The sequence below is a fragment of the Epinephelus lanceolatus genome, chromosome 12 (assembly GCF_041903045.1).
Source record: "Epinephelus lanceolatus isolate andai-2023 chromosome 12, ASM4190304v1, whole genome shotgun sequence".
Taxonomy (NCBI): domain Eukaryota; kingdom Metazoa; phylum Chordata; class Actinopteri; order Perciformes; family Serranidae; genus Epinephelus; species Epinephelus lanceolatus.
In genome coordinates this window covers 28,865,740-28,887,518 of record NC_135745.1, presented here as the reverse complement: position 1 = coordinate 28,887,518, position 21,779 = coordinate 28,865,740, and the positions used below count along the sequence as shown (strand labels likewise).

General features: G+C 41.9%; 1 protein-coding gene across 5 annotated transcripts in view; it reads left to right on the top strand.

The window, feature by feature from the left end:
• The window catches only part of kcnn1a (potassium intermediate/small conductance calcium-activated channel, subfamily N, member 1a), an 80,313-nt gene that overhangs the window by 38,906 nt on the left and 19,628 nt on the right, over window positions 1–21,779 (top strand). For all 5 annotated transcript variants that reach the window (XM_033650397.2, XM_078173213.1, XM_078173211.1 and 2 more), the window contains exons 3-4: window positions 5,243–5,338; window positions 8,804–9,222. In XM_033650397.2, the coding sequence (XP_033506288.2) occupies window positions 5,243–5,338; window positions 8,804–9,222 (515 nt within the window). The remainder of the gene's footprint in view (window positions 1–5,242; window positions 5,339–8,803; window positions 9,223–21,779) is intronic.

Below are 21,779 nucleotides of genomic sequence, written 5' to 3'. Positions count from 1 at the left end.
TTAGCGCTGTTTTGGTCCTCACCAACTTGTGAGAAAAGTAGGTTTGTCTTTAGCTTACTACATGTAATGCTATATTCATAAGCTAGTTGGTAACTTTGTGTTTAATGGCTAGTCCCTAACTTACTCTGTTCACTTGCTAGTTGCTAACTTTTGCCAGACAAATAAGGAGAAAAGAGACATGTCTCTGTTTTAGCATCATACTCTCTTGCTTGTTCAGTAACTAGGCTAGTTGTTAACTTTGGCTGTTCTCTGGCTAGTTGCTAACTTTAGTTGTTTCCTGGCAAGTTGCTACCTTTGTTTGTTCACTAGTTAGTTGCTAACTTTGGCTGTTCTCTGGCTAGTTGCTAACTTTAGTTGTTTCTTGGCAAGTTGCTACCTTTGTTTGTTCACTAGTTAGTTGCTAACTTTGGCCGTTCTCTGGCTAGTTGCTAACTTGGGCTGTTCACTGGCTAGTTGCCAACTTTGGCTGATCCCTGGCTAGTTGCTAATTTTGTTTGTTCACTAGTTAGTTGCTAACTTTGGCTATTCACTTGCTAGTTGCTAACTTTGGCTGTTCTCTGGCTAATTGCTAATTTTGTCTGTTCTCTTGCTAATTTCTAACTTTGTTCCCTGTATAATTGCTAACTTTGTTTGTTCACTGGCGAGTTGCTAACTTTAGTTGTTTCCTGGCAAGTTGCTACCTTTGTTTGTTCACTAGTTAGTTGCTAACTTTGGCTGTTCTCTGGCTAGTTGCTAAATTGGGCTGTTCACTGGCTAGTTGCCAACTTTGGCTGATCCCTGGCTAGTTGCTAATTTTGTATGTTCACTAGTTAGTTGCTAACTTTGGCTGTTCACTTGCTAGTTGCTAACTTTGGCTGTTCTCTGGCTAATTGCTAATTTTGTCTGTTCTCTTGCTAGTTTCTAACTTTGTTCCCTGTATAATTGCTAACTTTGTTTGTTCACTGGCTAGTTGCTAACTTTTTCTGTTCTCTTGCTAGTTGCTAACTGTGTTTATTCCCTGGCTAGTTGCTTCCTTTGTTCCCTGACTAGTTGCTAACTTTTTTGTTCCCTGACTAGTTGCTAACTTTGGCTGTTCACTAGTTAGTTGCTGTTACTTTTGTTTATGAGCTTGTTGCTAATTTTGTTTGTTAACTAGCTAGTTGCAAACTTTGTCTGTTCTCTAGCAGTTGCTAACTTTGGCTGTTCGTTGGCTAGTTGCTATCTTTGTTTGTCCACCACTGGCGAGTTGCTAATTTTGTCTGTTCTCTGGCTAGTTGCTAAATTTTTTGTTCTCTGACTAGCTGCTAGCTTTATTTGTTCTCTGGCTAGTTGCTAATTTTGTCTGATCTCTGGCTAGTTGCTGACTTTGTTTGTTCCCTGACTAGTTGCTAGCTTTATTTGTTCTCTGGCTAGTTGCTAATTTTGTCTGATCTCTGGCTAGTTGCTGACTTTGTTTGTTCCCTGACTAGTTGATAGCTTTATTTGTTCTCTGGCTAGTTGCTAATTTTGTCTGTTCTCTGGCTAGTTGCTAACTTTTTTGTTCCCTGACTAGTTGCTAGCTTTATTTGTTCTCTGGCTAGTTGCTAATTTTGTCTTGATCTCTGGCTAGTTGCTGACTTTGTTTGTTCCCTGACTAGTTGCTAACCTTGGCTGTTCACTAGTTAGTTGCTGTTGCTTTTGTTTACGAGCTAGTTGCTAATTTTGTTTGTTCACTAGCTAGTTGCAAACTTTGTCTGTTCTCTGGCTAGTTGCTAATTTTGTCTGTTCACTGGCTAGTTGCTAATTTTGTCTGTTCACTGGCTAGTTGCTAATTTTGTCTGTTCACTGGCGAATTGCTAATTTTGTCTGTTCTCTGGCTAGTTGCTAATTTTGTCTGTTCACTGGCTAGTTGCTATCTTTGTTTGTCCACTGGCGAGTTGCTAATTTTGTCTGTTCTCTGGTTAGTAGTTAACTTTGTTTTTTCTATGGCTAGTCGCTAATTTTGTCTGTTCTCCAGGTAGTTGCTAACTTTGTCTGTTCTCTGGCTATATGCTAATTTTGTTTGTTCACTAGTTAGTTGCTAACTTTGTCTGTTCTCTGGCTATATGCTAATTTTGTTTGTTCACTAGTTAGTTGCTAACTTTGTCTGTTCACTGGCTAGTTGCTATCTTTGTTTGTCCACTGGCGAGTTGCTAATTTTGTCTGTTCTCTGGCTAGTTGCTAATTTTGTCTTGATCTCTGGCTAGTTGCTGACTTTGTTTGTTCCCTGACTAGTTGCTAACCTTGGCTGTTCACTAGTTAGTTGCTGTTGCTTTTGTTTACGAGCTAGTTGCTAATTTTGTTTGTTCACTAGCTAGTTGCAAACTTTGTCTGTTCTCTGGCTAGTTGCTAATTTTGTCTGTTCACTGGCTAGTTGCTAATTTTGTCTGTTCACTGGCTAGTTGCTAATTTTGTCTGTTCACTGGCGAGTTGCTAATTTTGTCTGTTCTCTGGCTAGTTGCTAATTTTGTCTGTTCACTGGCTAGTTGCTATCTTTGTTTGTCCACTGGCGAGTTGCTAATTTTGTCTGTTCTCTGGTTAGTAGTTAACTTTGTTTTTTCTCTGGCTAGTCGCTAATTTTGTCTGTTCTCCAGGTAGTTGCTAACTTTGTCTGTTCTCTGGCTATATGCTAATTTTGTTTGTTCACTAGTTAGTTGCTAATTTTGGGTGTTCTCTGGCTAGTTGCTAACTTTGTCTGTTCACTGGCTAGTTGCTATCTTTGTTTGTCCACTGGCGAGTTGCTAATTTTGTCTGTTCTCTGGCTAGTTGCTAATTTTGTCTGTTCACTGGCTAGTCGCTAATTTTGTCTGTTCTCCAGGTAGTTGCTAACTTTGTCTGTTCTCTGGCTATATGCTAATTTTGTTTGTTCACTAGTTAGTTGCTAACTTTGTGTGTTCTCTGGCTAGTTGCTAACTTTGTCTGTTCACTGGCTAGTTGCTAAGTGTAGGCCCCTAGAAGAGTTGTAAAATTGTTGACAGGACACCTTGAACAACCAAACAAAAAAGTTGCGGGCTGTATAACTATAGCAAGAGCTGAAAGATGCTAAAATGCACATTAGAGTGATAGTTCTCTGAGGGTTCGTCCATGCACGTGACCCGTTTCTCTTCTCAACTTTATTGTGCAACTTTAACATTATTACAGATCATTGTATAAAGAGTAACACAAGGTTATGCAGTTATTCTCTACCTTTCAAGCCACCACTGGTTTTCATTTATTTCACTGTGATGAGTGATATTTGAAGGCTGTACAGCTGGGACAAGATGTTTTATAATATTGAGACACACTGCTACATCAGTGGGTGGTGGTCGTGCTAATACTTTGTTCTCAAACCACCAAAGAACAAGAGAGTTTCTGTGTCTTTTCACTGAACATCACAACTTCCTGCTGTAGGGAAAGGAGCTTTGTGATTGTAAAATGTCTTTTAATGTGAATACTGTGTCACCTTTATTTTGTTGTCAGTTACATTATTGTCCCATGGTGCTGTCGCTGTGAGAAAGGGCTATTTTCAGAAATGTCGTATGTCGGCTGTCAACTGGGACAAATCTCTAGGCACATAAAAGCTTTTGATACGCTTTGAAAAATCATCAGCATTAATGTCAAGAACATATGTAGGTAATGGGCTAAAACCTGCAAAACCACTGGTATGTTCCTTTCACAAGAGAGATTTTTTCCCATTTGTGTCTGTCAGATCTATTTGCGTTTTTGATTACACATCGCTGCGTGTGTGTGTGTGTGTGTGTGTCTGTGCGATATAGAAAGTCAGCGTGGTAATCTATAGGATGATTTATGGGGTTTTAAGAAAGTCAATAGGTTTGTCTGTGACTTACTGAGCCGGGTTCAGTCCATTCATCAAGCTGACCTCAGCTTAAATGGAAATGACCTCCCATCTCTGAGTAGCACGGCGGCACCCCCTCCCACATCAGACAGGTAGCATGTGCTGCAGGATGGTCCATTTTCCATCTCACGTCACATCGCGCAGCAGACACTTGAGGCTCAGCCAAGGTTCTGTGAGCCCTGAAGGATAGAAGCACGTTAAGAGGCAGTGAGCACTGGGACTGAAAAATCCTTGAACCTCTGGCAGGTGGATTAATTGGTTTACTCAATGTTATTTCACCAGGGACTTCTCAAAACAATTTCAGACATTAGAATGTCTTGAGAACATGTCGCCGACCTGAGGGGCAAAGCAATCTAGTTGATAGCTAAAAATACATTCTGTAATATGGACCACCGAAGGACGGAGTAATACTGAGCAGCTCTCACTGTCATCACACACTGACGATTATGAACGATATTTCCACTTGTCGTTCTTGTCATTTGTTGTCGCCGTTGTTATTATAATAACCCTGCGATCATTAGCCTGCTGCAGAGCGGCCTTTTTACACCATGGCTGTTAAATTGATTCATCAAATGGCATTTTCCCCAAAATGGGTGTGTGTGTGTGGGGGGGGGGGGGGGGGGGGGGGGTAGTACAGGTTCTCATTTCCTAGATATATTGCCCCCACACACACCACATGCACACACACACACAAACAAACACAGCACTGCAGCACTAGCATCCAGCTGGCCTATTTATCACCAGCAACGCACACTGTGGTGGCCCCCCTGCTAATGCCTTGCCTTTTCTGCACCTACCATTAAATGGAAAGTCCCCCTGTTAGTGCTGGGCTTTGATTAATTGGTAGTTTAGATGGTGGGGAACAGCGTCCATAGATAATATCAGGCTGCACCTACACCTGCAGCTGCATTGTTTAGCAACATCCTGACTGCGCTGTTTGTGTGTAAAACCCCATTATCTGGTCTCAGTTAGACGTTTAAGCTAATAAGTACTATGTCTGCAAGAATGTGTGTCCACTTGTGTGTGTATGTGTGTGTAGCTGTATATACCTTAGCGGGCATATACTTAATGTGTATGGATGTGTTCATATTTATTTATGCTCCTCATCTTAGCCAACATCAGAAGCATTTGTTTTCAATGTAACTCAACACTTCCAGATTCAAAATTCTGAGTAAGCAAACAGTAAAGACACTTAGCTTTCACTTGAATGTGCTCGGCTACCTCATTTCACCTCGTTGCTAAGCAGTAACATACAACTCAGAAATCCTTGGTTGTATCAGGACAAGTCAGTATTGCCATCTACTGAGTCTAGATATACAATGAATACAAGAAACAGTTTGTTATCTGTATATAAGATGTGATTATTTGTGTTAATTGTGTCTTTTTTCCTCTCTCTTTCTCTCACCATAGGAATCTTCATACTCATTTGCACTGAAATGCCTTATCAGCCTTTCCACTGTTATATTGCTTGGTCTTATAATAATGTACCATGCCCGGGAAATCCAGGTGAGTCTACCACATAAAAAATAACATTATTTTTATTCATTATACCATTAGCTTTTGGTATCAGTGTTGTGAAGATGATAATTGTTACGCAGAGGATTTTATTATTTATAAGTAAATGTATACAGTACAGGCCAAAAGTTTGGACACACCTTCTCATTCAATGCGTTTTCTTTATTTTCATGACTATTTACATTGTAGATTCTCACTGAAGGCATCAAAACTATGAATGAACACATGTGGAGTTATGTACTTAACAAAAAAAGGTGAAATAACTGAAAACATGTTTTATATTCTAGTTTCTTCAAAATAGCCACCCTTTGCTCTGATTACTGCTTTGCACACTCTTGGCATTCTCTCCATGAGCTTCAAGAGGTAGTCACCTGAAATGGTTTCCACTTCACAGGTGTGCCTTATCAGGGTTAATTAGTGGAATTTCTTGCTTTATCAATGGGGTTGGGACCATCAGTTGTGTTGTGCAGAAGTCAGGTTAATACACAGCCGACAGCCCTATTGGACAACTGTTAAAATTCATATTATGGCAAGAACCAATCAGCTAACTAAAGAAAAACGAGTGGCCATCATTACTTTAAGAAATGAAGGTCAGTCAGTCCGGAAAATTGCAAAAACTTTAAATGTGTCCCCAAGTGGAGTCGCAAAAACCATCAAGCGCTACAACGAAACTGGCACACATGAGGACCGACCCAGGAAAGGAAGACCAAGAGTCACCTCTGCTTCTGAGGATAAGTTCATCCGAGTCACCAGCCTCAGAAATCGCAAGTTAACAGCAGCTCAGATCAGAGACCAGATGAATGCCACACAGAGTTCTAGCAGCAGACCCATCTCTAGAACAACTGTTAAGAGGAGACTGCGCGAATCAGGCCTTCATGGTCAAATAGCTGCTAGGAAACCACTGCTAAGGAGAGGCAACAAGCAGAAGAGATTTGTTTGGGCCAAGAAACACAAGGAATGGACATTAGACCAGTGGAAATCTGTGCTTTGGTCTGATGAGTCCAAACCGCTGTGTCTTTGTGAGACGCAGAAAAGGTGAACGGATGGATTCCACATGCCTGGTTCCCACTGTGAAGCATGGAGGAGGAGGTGTGATGGTGTGGGGGTGTTTTGCTGGTGACACTGTTGGGGATTTATTCAAAATTGAAGGCACACTGAACCAGCATGGCTACCACAGCATCCTGCAGCGACATGCCATCCCATCCGGTTTGCGTTTAGTTGGACGATCATTTATTTTTCAACAGGACAATGACCCCAAACACACCTCCAGGCTGTGTAAGGGCTATTTGACCAAGAAGGAGAGTGATGGAGTGCTGCGGCAGATGACCTGGCCTCCACAGTCACCGGACCTGAACCCAATCCAGATGGTTTGGGGTGAGCTGGACCGCAGAGTGAAGGCAAAGGGGCCAACAAGTGCTAAACACCTCTGGGAACTCCTTCAAGACTGTTGGAAAACCATTTCAGGTGACTACCTCTTGAAGCTCATGGAGAGAATGCCAAGAGTGTGCAAAGCAGTAATCAGAGCAAAGGGTGGCTATTTTGAAGAAACTAGAATATAAAACATGTTTTCAGTTATTTCACCTTTTTTTGTTAAGTACATAACTCCACATGTGTTCATTCATAGTTTTGATGCCTTCAGTGAGAATCTACAATGTAAATAGTCATGAAAATAAAGAAAACGCATTGAATGAGAAGGTGTGTCCAAACTTTTGGCCTGTACTGTATATTATATAACAATGATAATATACACAGTGCATTTATGATTAACATTTACTAGATTTTAAAATATGGTACACAAATACATGTATGTTGAATGTAATGACACAGTTACAGCATTCAAGGCATATTGTTTAATTAGAAAGCTTTAATACTGGTTATACAAAGAAATTTCTTTTTCTTATCATTAAAGCTGGAGTATGCAATTTTCTGACATGAAAATACACCCTTCTCCTGCAGCTCTCCCTCTCTGTCCGAATCCCCTCCCACTAGACACGCATGAGCATATGTACACACTTCATACAATGACCCAGTGATCCGCACATATTGATTTATTCAATGTTATTTAATTGTAGAACTCTCTATTTCTTTATCAGACCACAAATGAGACAAGAATTAGCAAGCTATCCCACGGTCCCTCCGTCTCTCTCCCTGCCACTGTGGACTGCTTCGCCAGTGGGAGGGCGGGCCAGTGGGACCTTCAGTTGACTGCTGTAGCAACTCAAATTCAGTGATCACAGCGGGCTGGTGGCCAGTGGAAGCACCAGGTCTAACCTGTGTAATGGCAGCGACAGAGTCTTGGAGTCGGAGCAGTCTGGTCCCCTCAGTGCTGGCTGAGTTTGAATTGCTGTAGCTGCTGGCTGGAGGTCTGTTTCCAGGACCTCTGCCTGCAGTTCTCCCAGCAAAGTGGCCTGTAGTGGTGAGGAGTGGGGCGGAGGACACACTGTGATTCGAGGCTCTAGTTAGCTATATAGATATGAACTTGAAGCCGCAGCAATGAGCCTTTAGCAACATCTTCTCTCCATCTCTGAAACTCTTCGCCGATGTTGACACGTTGTTTAGTTGCCTGCTGTGCAACAGAAGGCATAACCTTAGTAATGTGCACTTATTTCATTTATTGTCTGGCTTTCTTTTAAACTCTCTTTTTGATAAGCCAGTCTTCTGTTTTTGGGACACTTTACATTGTAAACTGGTGTTGCCAATGCTGGAAAAGCAACTTTTTCTGCAAGATTTTCCACCATTTAATCAGGCTTTCACCATCTGAAGGGACATGCACATGCATCTACATTTGCAAAACAGCCAGTAGAACGTAATCTCTCTGAAACTACCTGTGATTGGCCAAAGTCTCCTGTCATGGGGTAGATTTTCTTAAGCCTAAAAACAGAGCCCAGAGGAAGTGCAGAAGTCCAGTTTTCTCTCTTATGGGATTTTTGCCCAATGACACCAAAATTAAACTGCCTATCCCAGCTTTAAGTAGCCATTAAAAATAAATATAACACACAATGCAATGAATCTGTCGACCAAACTTCTTGCATGTTATGAGGTTTTCTTTGCAGCCTTTTATTGCATCTCAGTTTATGTTGTTTTTTTTTGTTTTATTCTGCTGTATCTGAGCTGTATCAGACTTACCACATTTGTATTAAATTAAATATCCAAATCTTGGTTTATGGCTATAGCATTATAACAAATGCAAAATTTCTAGATGTCTTCTCCTTCATTTCATATATATTTTAATCTAACTCAGCATGACTTCTTCAGATCTTGACTAGAATTCAAAAAAAAAAAATCTGTGGATTGATTTAAATAATGTATGTTTCACAGTCTAACTTTGTATTGATAAAAACTTTGGAGGTGTAAGGGGTTGAAGAGCATGGGAAAACTGTAAAAAACACCAAACTATAACAAGTAAAAACAAACTAAACTAAACTAAAGTCCTTGTGTTTGTCTGTTTTTCTTCAGCTGTTTATGGTCGACAATGGTGCGGACGATTGGAGGATAGCCATGACGTATGAGCGGATCTTCTTCATCGTGCTGGAGCTGCTGGTGTGTGCCATTCATCCCATCCCGGGCCAGTACGTCTTCACCTGGACGGCGCGGCTGGCCTTTACCTACACACCGTCGGTGGCCGACGCTGACGTGGACATCATCCTCTCCATCCCCATGTTCCTGAGACTCTACCTGATAGGCAGGGTCATGTTACTCCACAGCAAGCTGTTCACGGACGCTTCGTCTCGCAGCATCGGCGCCCTCAACAAGATCAACTTCAACACACGCTTTGTCATGAAGACCCTCATGACCATCTGTCCGGGAACTGTTCTGCTGGTGTTCAGTATATCCTCCTGGATCATTGCTGCATGGACTGTGCGCGTCTGTGAGAGGTAAACACAGGGTTGTGAATAATGGATGTTGCTGGGGACAGATTGAAAAACAAAATGGCTGATGCACATTCACGCGTTGTGGATTACTAGACACCTTTCTTTCTTCACTCTCGTCTCTGTTTCGTCCCAGGCTTCTCAGTGTTACCTTGTTCTCAGTCACTCAGCTGCACTGGTCCAAAGAATTGAGTGGAATCATCAGGATAGGTTACATATAAATACTGTACACATGTGTACAGGAAGTCATATTACATGCTACTCCACTACTGTTTAAAAACGATTCATTAACTCAGCAATCGCTCCACGACTCCCCATTGCTATTGTAGATGGCTTGTCCATAATTCATGAGTGTCTAATTGTTTGTTTGCTGAATGGTTTGTTTTGGTAATGCAGAGCAGCCCCCAGGATCCCCTAACCCGTTTTCTCCCCAAAACTGCGCATCGGGCTTCATCTCAAGGGGGCAGCAACGATTCTCACTGAAAATGAGAGGCAGGGAGAAATGAAAAGCTTTTTTTTTCCTGTCTCGTTTTGCATTTGCATAGGGAAATGAGACGTTAATGCCAGCTTTGATGTTTCAAAGTCATTTGTACGTAGTTGGAGTGGAAGGGGAACTTGAGTAGGGTGGGTGGAGAGTGGAAGATCTATAGCAGCGGTTCTTGTCAGACCCAATATGATACCGTACACGTGCTGCAGTGTAAAAGTCAAGCATCAGCTCAGACAAAGGCTGTCAGCCAGGCCCTGACTACAGATGCTCCATGTCCTCCTGCAGCTCACTTCGCCTGCTTTTTACTAAGTACCTTCCCTCCCTCCCCCTCTCCTCTTAACTCCCCTCCCCCCTCCCTGTGTTAACGCCTGTCACTAACCACCCCTCCTCGCACGCCCAACCCTGGATCCTCTTGGACCCTCAGCAGCTCCAGCTGTGGGGTGGTGGGTTTAAACCTCACAGGGTGAACCAGCAGTAAAAAGAGCAGCTGACCTTTGACACCAGCTCCTCTGGAACACAGCGAGGTGTAACTGGCATCACCACATGTTAAAAACAACAGCCCAGTCTGTATACCGTCAGTAATACCTCGATACAGTCCATTTCAGCAGGTTTATGGAATTCATATTTTGGGATTTTAATGGCGACACACTCATTCACTTTCTTGCTTTCCTGTTACCAGCCTTAAAGGGACAGTTCACCTCATCTCACCCTCTTACCTATTGTGCTATTTATCAATCTACACTGTTTTAGTGTGAGTTGCCGAGTGTTGGAGACATTGTCCGTAGAGATGTCGACCTTCTCTTGAATATAATGGAACTAGATGGCACTCAGCTTGTGGTGCTCAAAACACCAGAAAATACATTTGAAAAACTCAACAGCAATGTCTCTTTCCAGAAATCATGACTCAGTTACTCAAGATAATCCACAGACCTTGTTGGGAGCAGTTTCATGTAGGAATTATTTTCTTTCTACTGAACTACATCTGCCAATTGTATCACCGCGTAGAAGAAAGGGTGCATCAAGCGTGCATAGCTCACCTTGCATCTTTCTTCTGCACATCGATACAGTTGGCACGTGTAGTTCAGTAGAAAGAAAATAGTTCCTACATGAAACTGCTCCCAACAAGGTCTGTGGATTATCTTGGGTAAGCGGGTCATGAGATGTTTCTGTTGAGTTTTTCTGTGTATTTTGTTGGCAAGTTGAGCACTACAAGCCAAGTGTCATCTAGTTCCATTATATTCAAGAGCAGGTCGACAATGTCTCCAGCACTTGGCAACTCACACCAAAACAATCTAGATTGATAAATAGCACTACAGGTAAAAGGAAAAATATGTATTTTGGATTTAGGGTGAACTGTCCCTTTAAAGATAAACAGTAGTTTCATATCTTAGGAAAGATGCTAATTAGCTTTCTTACTGAGAGTTACAAGATTAGATCGATACTACTCTTTATGTCTGTACGTTAAATCAGGAACCAGCAGCGGGTTAGTTTAGCTTAGCACAAAGACATTAAACCAGTAGAAACTCAATGAAGTTACTGATCCCAGACCAGATATAGTATGGCGTGTAGCCGCCTGTAAAACAGCAAGTTGTTGTTTTTACACTTGTGTGGAATGAGAAAAGATATAAAGTGTTAATTGGTAAGTTATAGAGGATTTTGTTACCTTTGTAAAGAGCCAGGATTGTTGTTTCAAGTCTTTATGCTAAGCTAAGGTAACTGCTCGCTAGCTCTAGCTACATTCAGCTACGGTATAAGCATGAGAGTAGTACTGATCTTCTCATCAAAGTCTCAGAAGGAAAGCAAATAAGTGTTTTTCCTAAAATGTCGAACGATCCTTTTGAATGTAATAGTGAACTTTGATATTATTGTCATTGGTGGGTCTTTAGTATCTCATTATCTAAAACAGGAATTCCATCAGAAAAAAACTACGAGAATGAATATCTGACTTTGCACGTCCCTAATCCAACAGAATGACGGGGTCAATTCAGAGATCTGACCCTGCACTGATGGTTAGATGGGATGCACAGAATTTCAAACAGAGTCTTGGATTTCTCACACACATGCTCTGTGACACACACTTTCCATGAGCAGTGCATGCCGTTAGGTTTTTGGTTTCAGTTTCAGGATAACATGTGTGTTCAGATGGGTGGATTCGTGTGTTACTATGGATGGGTGCAAGCATGCACATGTAGCCGTGTGTGCAGTGCGTGCATGTGTGTGTGTGTTTGTATAATGTTTTGTTGTACTTTCTATTTCCCCACTATGCTGCTCCATAGGGATACCATGTGAGTCCTCGTTCTCTAGCCGTGGAAAAAAAAACAAACCCAAAGCAACTTACCATTTTTTGCACCGAGCTGGCGCCACTGCTGCCCTGAGCGGGGTTGGAGGGTGGGGTGGTAGTGGGGAGAAGGGGCAGCCCCTCTAAAACAATTACCCGATGATCCTTTCCAAACTCAGTATGGCAAAGGAGGATTAGGCAGGCCCTCTAGTTGACGTGAACGTGGCACCATCCTGCTAAGAAAACAGGCTTTTAGTGGCTATAGGAGCACAGCAGAGACCAACGGTGTGAGCAGCACTTTGAAGCAAGCGTCTCTTTGCTAACTATTGTGTGTTAGGCCGGTAGGGGCCGGAGGAGAAGGAGGAGGTGGAGGAGGAGGAGGAGGAAATTTGTGCTAAAGTGGAGCAGCTCCTTCAAGTCACCTTCATGAATGTGCCAGAGGGCAATTTGTCTTTTCTCATTTTTTTCCTCTCCCTCTCCTTATGCAATTGTTATAGATCCATATTGCACAAAAAGTCTTTTTAGCAGTGACTCCAAAGATTTGTCGAGGAGCAAAAGCCTTTCTGTTCTTTGTGTTCACACATTACCATCCCATTATGTGTCTCCCTTCACAAAATTAATTGAACAGTGTTGTAATGGTTTTCCACAGACTTTTGTTGCTTCTGCCCCAAAGATTTTGCTCTAGAGGTGAAGACAGTTTGTCTCCTTTAGCCAAAAGAAGGTTTGCAAGGAGAGGACAAATGTCAAGCCTTTCTGTGTACTAGGTAATGTCATATTGGTCTGGGTTGTGTCTTACTATCTATTTAATCGGCATCTTTATGAGTAGTGTTACTCAGTTCAAAGCGAGGCAGGTAAATGAGGGCATTGCTTTCCATTGTTGCACCGTTTTCTTAAATTTAGACACTCTTGAAGGAGGAGTTTGTCCTGTGCTGAATGCAGTGTCTCCAGTTTTTGTTTACACCCATGAACTGAATGTCCTCATCCCCCTTCGTCCCCTCCTCTGGTAAACATTGAAACAGCATGCAAGTTTTCATGTTTACTTATCAACCCCATCATTTTGAGAGAAAAAAAAACAAAAAGAAAAAAAAGAGGCGCTTGTTTCCCAAAGTGCTGTGTGTGACTTTTGTATCTTCTGTTAAATGCGCCGTTACACTGTCACATTGACCACGCTCCTGAGCCAATCAAAGGGCAGTACGGTGTGAGATTGGACGAGCACGGAGTCTACCTGGAAAATGCCTAGATGGGGGGAATGAAAGACACACAACCAGGAGGGGGGGGGGGGGGGCAGAGAGGGATGGAGGGTGGAGGGAGGGTGAAGTTGGGAGGGATGCTAATGTTACAGTAGATGGATTTAACGCTGGTCACTGGCCCGCTTTCTGTTCTTTTTTGATACAGCCCATCTTCAGAGCTAACCTACCTCAACTAAGCTCCTTAACTAAGCTCTTTTGGCTTCTCCCTCACTACCATAAGGCTCCCTCCCTCTCTCTCTTACTCCTGACTGATCCTTTGCAGATCTCCTACTGTACCCATCTAATGTGGCATGCTTTGCAGTTTTTCCTCATCTCTCCCCACTACTGATTCCTCGTCCCTTTGCCTTCCCTTATCCATAACAAGCAGGCCTAATCCGGCCAGAACTCAGTTACACACTTGCATGCATGCCTTGCCTGCCTCCCTGGTGTCCCGCTCCTTTTTCTCTTTAACTGTTATCTAATTCTCTTCCTCTCCTGTTCTAACTCTGTTATCTGAAAGAAAACGCTCTATTTCGAGGCGATGTGAGACTGCTGTTTCTCACCTTGCTTTCTCCGGTGAGGACCCGTAGGCAAGCTCTCAGAAAGTTTAGCTGACTTTCCCTCAGAGCTCAGAGCGCAGCACTGGATTATCAGGCTTGAGTTACTAGTCAGCTACACCCACGCCAAAGGTCTGACATCTAGATTGTGTCATCGCTTAGCCACAAGATACAAACAGCGGCAGCCAAGAACAGACTGTCCGAATGTCTAACCGAAGAAACACACACCAGTGCAACTTGAACTTTCTCACACCAGCCGCAGGTTTACATAAAATATTCAGGTAGATTTTACAACTTTACAGTTTCCAGGCTAAGAGTGAAACAGCACTGACACATATTCAACAAAGAACACTCTTCCTTTTAGTCTCTTACTAGATTAAAATTCAGAATGCTTGTTCTCCTGGCTGAATGGACGATGACAACTTTGAAACGTATCCATTTTTTCAAAGCATTTGTGTCCACACATGCTGGCATCGATCTGAAAGAAACTGAAGAACAAACTGATGCTCCAGTCCAACTCTCAATGTGCCTAACAGTGGTACCCAAGAATCACAAAGCGAACTGTCTGCACAGTTTGCCATGCATCAGTCGAAGTGTCTAATGCACCTCTCCCATAACCTGAATCATTCACGAGACCTTAAAAATGAACATCTCTTCCACAAAGCTGGATGGATTTTATGCAAATTGTTGCAACCTCAAGGACAGGCGGATTCTCTATGGTTTGATGACTTGATCTGATAATTTCTTTTTAAACTATGCACGCTCTGCATTGATTGCAGCCTATGGCAAAGTCATATACAGAGCCTGCAAAGCATGTGGAAGTTATAATCAGCCGTGATAAGATCTGCGCTGAAGATCATGAGCCGAAGCAGAGCAGTTCTTTGTTCGAAGACAGGTGGTAGTAGCTTAAAGTAAAAGGTTCCTTCAGATGTTACTGTTATTGTTGTAAAACTGCAGTAGTGTTTTTGCTTACTTGTGAGTAACACATTGCCTCAAGCTTGTAGACGAATCACCCCTCAAGTAAAATCTATTATCTGTTAATATTAGAACTAAGATAAAGCTTCAGTTGCTTACTAAAGGATTGAAGAGAAAGAAAGTAGTCAAAGTAGACTTAGGCTCAATCCCATTTCCATCCCTTAGCCCTACCCCTTAGTTTTGCGCGTTCACGTGAGGGGAAGGGGTATCCCAATTCTCCTGTGGATCGAGGGCGAGTGCCAAGGGCTAGGGCCAAATAGCCCTTAAAACGAAGATTTTCCCGGACCACACTAGCAACCAAGGGGTACATGGAATTTTCCCATAATTAAGTGCGAACACCGGCAAAATGGCGCAGCGAGCAGCCAAAGCGAGCTATAAATGTATACACGAATGTTTACACATGTTTAGGTAAGCTCGTTAGCTAACGTTAGCGTTGATTAGCTCGGTTAACGTTAAATACAACAAAACGTCTATTTACAGCCAATCCATACATACCAAAAACTGGTCCATCAGCACTTGTATGCATCGAAGATATCTTCTCCTCCTTTGATTTCTGCGACTTGTGGACAGCCGCAGAAATAACACTAAAACCCAAGCGATGGACATTACAACGTTTGCAGACAGCATTTTGAATGACACTTGTCGCCTCTGCTGATGTAGCAGCCAGCTAGCGACAACGTTTGATGGCATAGCGGTAATCGAGTGCTGTCCCATTTCTTAGGGGAATATCTTCACCCCTAGCCCTTGGCACTCTTGAGGGGCAAGGGCTAGATGAAGGGGAAGGGGTAGACGAAGGGGTAGGGGTAAAAATGAGAATTGGGATTGAGCCTTAGAAACAACTTGATATTTTGCTACTTAGTTTGTTTGCGAATACTTTGTTCTATTTCAACTGTTTCGGGTAATGTTAGTTAAATTATTTCAAGGCCACTAGTTGATACCTTTTAGTTGCTCTAATATAAGGGTTGTTCGAGCTGAACTGTGCCTCATCTGGCAAATAGACAAGATCAGGCAGCTGCAGCAAGGGACGGTGACAATTAGCTGCCGTCAGGTCTCACAGTTTGGCAGCAAAGACTTTCTATTTCCAATCGCCTTTTAAAGAATGAACAAGAAGTCACAGAAATATTTACATCCTGTTAGATCCACCTGTAGGCTACCAAGATATGTTTGGTTACAGATTAAACCTTCATTCTTCATCCTTCAATCTAACGTTAAATATTACACAGAAAATTAGGATTTTACAAAATGTGGGGTTTGTCTTGAAAGAGCCGGTGTTTCCCATCATGCGCTGAGTCTAGTGGCTGGTGGAGAACAACTGCGGTGCCTGGCCCTAAAAATTGCATCCACCTCGATCTCGTGAGGTTATCATTGCCCAAGTGTGCATGACATAAGCGCAAGAACGGAACAAGTCGGACATAAATCTAACCAGTCTGCATTTTGCAGCAATTGGCAGTGATTGATTCTGCACAGGCTTGGCTCATCTCGAATGAGCCTTATATTAAGGTACTGTGGTTTCCTGTATGCTTTTTTCTAACAAAGTTCGAGCAGTGAAAATAAATTGTTGCTATAAACCTTTATGCACTAGTACAGTACAGTATCATGTACCCTGCACGTATCAATCAGTGCACAAACAGCTAATAAAGAATCAGACAAACGAACCTAAGCTGACAGAATCCTTTCATCCCTCGTCTCTGCTCTCAGACGAAAGCTTAAAAACCATGAAAGCTTTTTGGGCAGGCATTTTGTGGGGCAACTGAATGTGGGCTGAGTTTAAGAAGAAAGTCTGCAATCTCATGGGTTCTAATGAGCAAGCAGTACCTTAAAGCCAAACTTGATGTTGTGGGCAGAAGTAGGTATTTTGTGGAGTGTATTGGGAAGACTGGGAACATGAAAGAAAATGCTGAGGTGTACTTACTTGGCAGTGGAGGTGGAGTGGTGATGGTGTTTCAAAGTTTGTCGTGTCCCCTGAAGGTTGGAGTTTGCAGCAAGGTAAACTTAAACATCACTGGGTATGGGATGGATGCCCTGAGCATATAATATCCAGCAGGAAAACCTTTTTTTTTAAAGATTACACGTGAACTGGTGTGTGGTTGTTTACAGGGACTGGGATACCAGAACTCACTGTTGAGTTTTCTAAAGGTGTCTCCAGTCTAATTCACTGAAACATTTGTAACAGGACACTTGCTATCTGATAACCCCAGAGACATAACCACACTGTAACATTAAGATTAAGGGCTTCGTGAGCAGAGCTTCCTGTCTGGTGGCCTTATAGATTAAGAAGGACAGAAAAGGCCTGACTTTGTGAAGTGCTCAGCTTAGATATGAAAGTTTGCAAGGGTAGTGCCACAAGACTGTTTCAAGGGCTTACGTGAGCTGACGTCTTTGACTTCATTATATCTAATAGGATGACTTGCAGGAAATCTCACTAGTTATGTCAGTGTTGCAGACTCTTTGGAAGTTCTCATCCAGCGTCTTTAAAATGGATGAGATTCGCAAACACACACACTTGATCATTTCTGGCAACGAAGGCCCGAAGCCCGCCTCGCTGCGAAATCTGCAAATCAGCTAATCCAAGCAGGTCTTTACTTTTGGATTCACAACTTAGTTGGTTGACAGCAATACATTATGTATAATTCATTATTAAAGTGCAGTCGTATCGGTGCAGTAAAATCATTTAATTCTTTGCAACCAATATACAGTGCAAAGGCTCATTAAGTCACTCTTGATCTAAAGTTGATATCTGGTTTCTGCAGCACAGCAGGCCTCTCTCTTCGTTTGTATTTTGTTATTTGGCTAAAGTACAATTACCACACACCTTGTGAGACCGCCACTCCTCCATGTTTGATTATCAGACGAGGGGTCATCGTGACATTGAGCCCCCCCGAGTAAACTTGGGCACAAAGCCAGCAGATGAAGATGACTGCAGATACTTCCTCTCCTCTGCATATATGTCTACAGTTGAAGTGAATGGGACATAAACATGTATTGAGACTTATGTACAATGCAAATCTGTTTCAGTGAACATGATAAAGAGAAACTAGGAAAAAAATACAGATGTAGATCAAGTGTTTGTAATGTATTTTTTTCCCCAAACTAGCCACAGCTTTGTTGAACTTTCCGGATAGTGTCTTATGTCCGTATATTTATATTTATATTTATTTATGTTCCAGAAAGATGCAGTATAAATTGTAACAAGACTAAAAGCATGAGTCTGCACCCATTTTAACTTCTTTAGCATGCTAACATGCTCTTAATGACTGCTAAAATGCTGATGTTTAGCAGGTATAATGTTTATCATGCTCGCCATCTAGGTTAGCATGTTAGTTGTATGTATAGCTGAGGCTGATGGGAATGCAGTTTTGCAGGTATTTAGTCAGAAACCAAAGTGATAGAAAAGCAATGGAAATTTTTTTTGTAATTGTTCGAGATGGAAAGTTAAGGCCTCACCAAAGTTATATTAATTCATCTTTTGGGGGACCTGGCTCGGGCTCAATCCCAATGCATCCCTTGTCCCTACCATTAAGGCCTTACGCCTCTGTTTGTGCATTGGGGGTAGAGTGTCCTGATTCTTGTTGAGTTATAGGATGAAGGGGTAGTGCGAAGTTTTAGGGCTGCATGGCCCTCCAAGTGAAGGTTTTCAGAGATACACTCCATACTGAGTGTCATGAGAAATCTTCTGCAAAATGGCAGCACAAGCAACAAAAGAAACCCATGAATGTGTTTTCTTCATAAATGAAGGTTTAAAAGTAGGATAACCATCGTATTATCTTGGTTTAATGTTGTTTCAATGTGTTACACTCCTTTTCTTGGTATAGTAGTATGCTCATGTTTCAGTTGCTAACGAGCTAGCTAGCTAACGTTACATTGTTTTTGCTGATCCGTGCATGACAGTCCCACATTTGGACATATTTCCATGTCGCATTCCCCACATTTGATGGTGTATGAGGCCTTAAATTCCAGCTGCGAAGTTCCTGCACTTGTTACTGCTCCTCAAACATCAGTGCAGACTGGCAGGGTAGGAGCATGGGTTGCTAACGTTAGCCGTCAGAGCACTGCTAGTGGCCTGGTCATGAAGGAGTGTTCTTTTTATTGGATGACTTGTTTTATTGGTTGATAGCATAAAACTTAAGATGTGAATGAATTGCAAGTGTTCATACTGTTCTGTCTTTGTCAGATTAATGGCTAATGTCATTGCGATACCTTTATTGCGATAGTTGTGTCTGTTTACGCAAAGGCCATTGAAGACTGCTGATGATGTATCAGGGTTTTGAAGGGTTGTACCGTTTCATAGGGGAAGATTTCAACCACTACCCCTTGTAATTCTGTTCTGAGCGGCTAAAGGCGAGTTCACATTACACGATTGGCCGACCAGTCTTCAGTCGCGGAGACTATCGTAATCTTTTGAGCGTTCACACCTGGCGATGTGTGTTTCTGCCCCAGATAACGTGGTGACGTCACCAAACTACGTTTTACAAAACAGGATATTATGAAGTTCCCTGGCACTAAACTTGGAGACAACACATCGTAAAGGCATGGATATTCTTCCCAGTGTTGAATCAGCTCTGCCGCCAGGGCCTAGGTCCAAACACAACGCGCTCCCCATGATCCTGTGGACACCGCCATTGTTGTTGTTGCTTGCTGGTTTGTCTTCAATATTTCTTCTGTCCTCCTGCTTGCTGACGTGGGATGTATCCGGCCTCTCATTGGCTGATGCTCTTTGTCAGTCGTGTCAGACTTCTCCAGTTTTCTAGCATGCCAGATATCCGGTCCCAATCACAGACGAGGGGGCAACTTGCTTGTAGGATTGTTCACACATGAGGACTCGTTGTGGCAGACTATCTGCTGACTCATCTCCGACCCAAGGTGGCTCTCAAGATCCTCTGCAACGTCAAAAATCGGGGTGAAAATTGTGTAATGTTAACTAGCCTTAAGGGCCACTCACTGACGAGGGATACGAGTAAAAATAAGAAATGGTATTGGGCTATGGTTTTCCAAATTTTATGGCAATCCTTCAAATAGTTGTTGAGAGATTTCTCTTAAACCCACAAATGTGAACCTTGTAGTGGCGCCAGAGGAAAAGTTAGAGGATCAAACAGTTCTCTAGGGATTCATTCAAGAGTTGTTGAGATATTTCAGGTCGGACCTAAGCGGACTGACCGACAGTCAGCGACATTAACATCAGATACTGTATTTCTGTAATTGTAATTGAAACAGTTTTCTTTTAAGTGATCTGCAGTTAAAACAAACACAACTTCTGTTGCCTTAGCTTAACTTTACCAAGCTGAAGTGATTTTTTATTTATCTGTCTGTTAAACTTGGAAACATATTATAAAATGCACATATCACAAAGTTGCTACAGTCCAGTCGGAGTGTGCTGCTGCTGCTGCTGCTTGCTCGCCTGCTTTGCATATTGGCTGCGCTGTAAAAACACAGTTAGGTTTGCAGTTTTTTAATTAGGTCATCATCACTTTGAGTTTAATCTGCTCATATTTACTGCAACTAACACACTCCCTGAGGAGCATCCCAACATATTTGTCCCCAAGCAATCTCAGCCAGAGCTCAAATTCATTTATTTCAACAAGACTTGCACTCGTTGAAAAATTGTTTTAATTTGTTTTTGTTGATGTGAAACCAAAATGCAGGAAGAAGAGGGGAAGTGCTGTTATTGTACGCAGGCGATAGCTGCAGAATGCTAAGCAGCAGCTTTTGAATGTGGAGGAAGTCATTTACTTTGCTCGAGCAGCTGACCGGCAGAGGAAAGGAGAAACAGAGGGAGCTCTGTGCTCTTCCTAGGAGACGTTGGACAGACAGACTCAGGTTTCACATATATTAATCGATGTTAACAGAAGAGTACTTTAGGGGCAAAAACACAAACGTGTGAAATATCTGAAACAGTCTCTCTTCTTCTGTTCTGATATTGAAGCAGTGTGTCATAGTGGGTTTCACAGATGTCATGTATCTGAAGTCATTCACAAACTTTAAAGATAATTGCTGACAAAGATGTGAAACCTTTTATTGAAAGCATTGAGACTGAAGCTAAGGATGCAGCGATTGTGAAACTCTTGGATGATACTGATGTTTACAAAAACAGTTTGGCCAGTAGTCAATACTGATACCAGTGGTTTTTTGTTGCTGTCATTTATTTTGTTGTATTTATTCCCCCTTTTGTGCCAGGGAGACAAAGAAATCTGAAAAAAATGATCTAACAGATTTAAAGTCATTACACTACCTTTGAAAAAGCAAAAATTCAATCATACAAATTTATGAAACAACCTAATATAACTAGGGTTGTACCTGACTCCAAGTTCAATTAGTTTTTTTTTTTTTTTTTTTTAATTTAAACAATACAAATACAAATTACACAGCTACACTGTAACACATCACATTGTTTGATTCTTTTCCTAATATGATAGTATTTAAAATGCGAGGACAACCATTTCTCAATTCAACGAGCAGTATTATTTGAGGGCACATGGTTAAACAAATCCAACTTGATGCAAGCCATCTTTTGATAGTTGTCCAAAAAGTTGCCACATGAGGACAGAACCAAAATTAATGCAACGTATCTTCAATTTCAGATTTACAGAAACACAACCAAGAAGCGTTTTTCTTGTCGGCAGTATTTTATGAAGAATTTTTAATTGAAAATATTGTGACTTGGAATCTACAACAGCTTTATAAATGAGATCATACACCTGTCTCCATGGCAGTGGGGTATTGAATGCAAAGCTTTGGCTGTTTACTAGGAATATTTGATGATTTTTCTTTCTTTTTTTTTTCCATATAAAGTTTTAAAGATTGAACAGGGTTCAGCAGGATGTTCGGTGTGACAGCAGCATTCATGTAAAGTAGTAAACAAGTGGCAACAACATCATATTTTGTTGCCACTAGACATCAAACGAAAGCCAAAGACTGTATCGTATTAGGTGTCTGTGAGCTGTAAATTCACCACTTCTAAGCAGAAGAGAGAAGATACTGTTATCTTGGAGACTTATGGTGGGAAGTTTCTCCTCCTCTGTGCCGCTGCATCATTTCCTGTA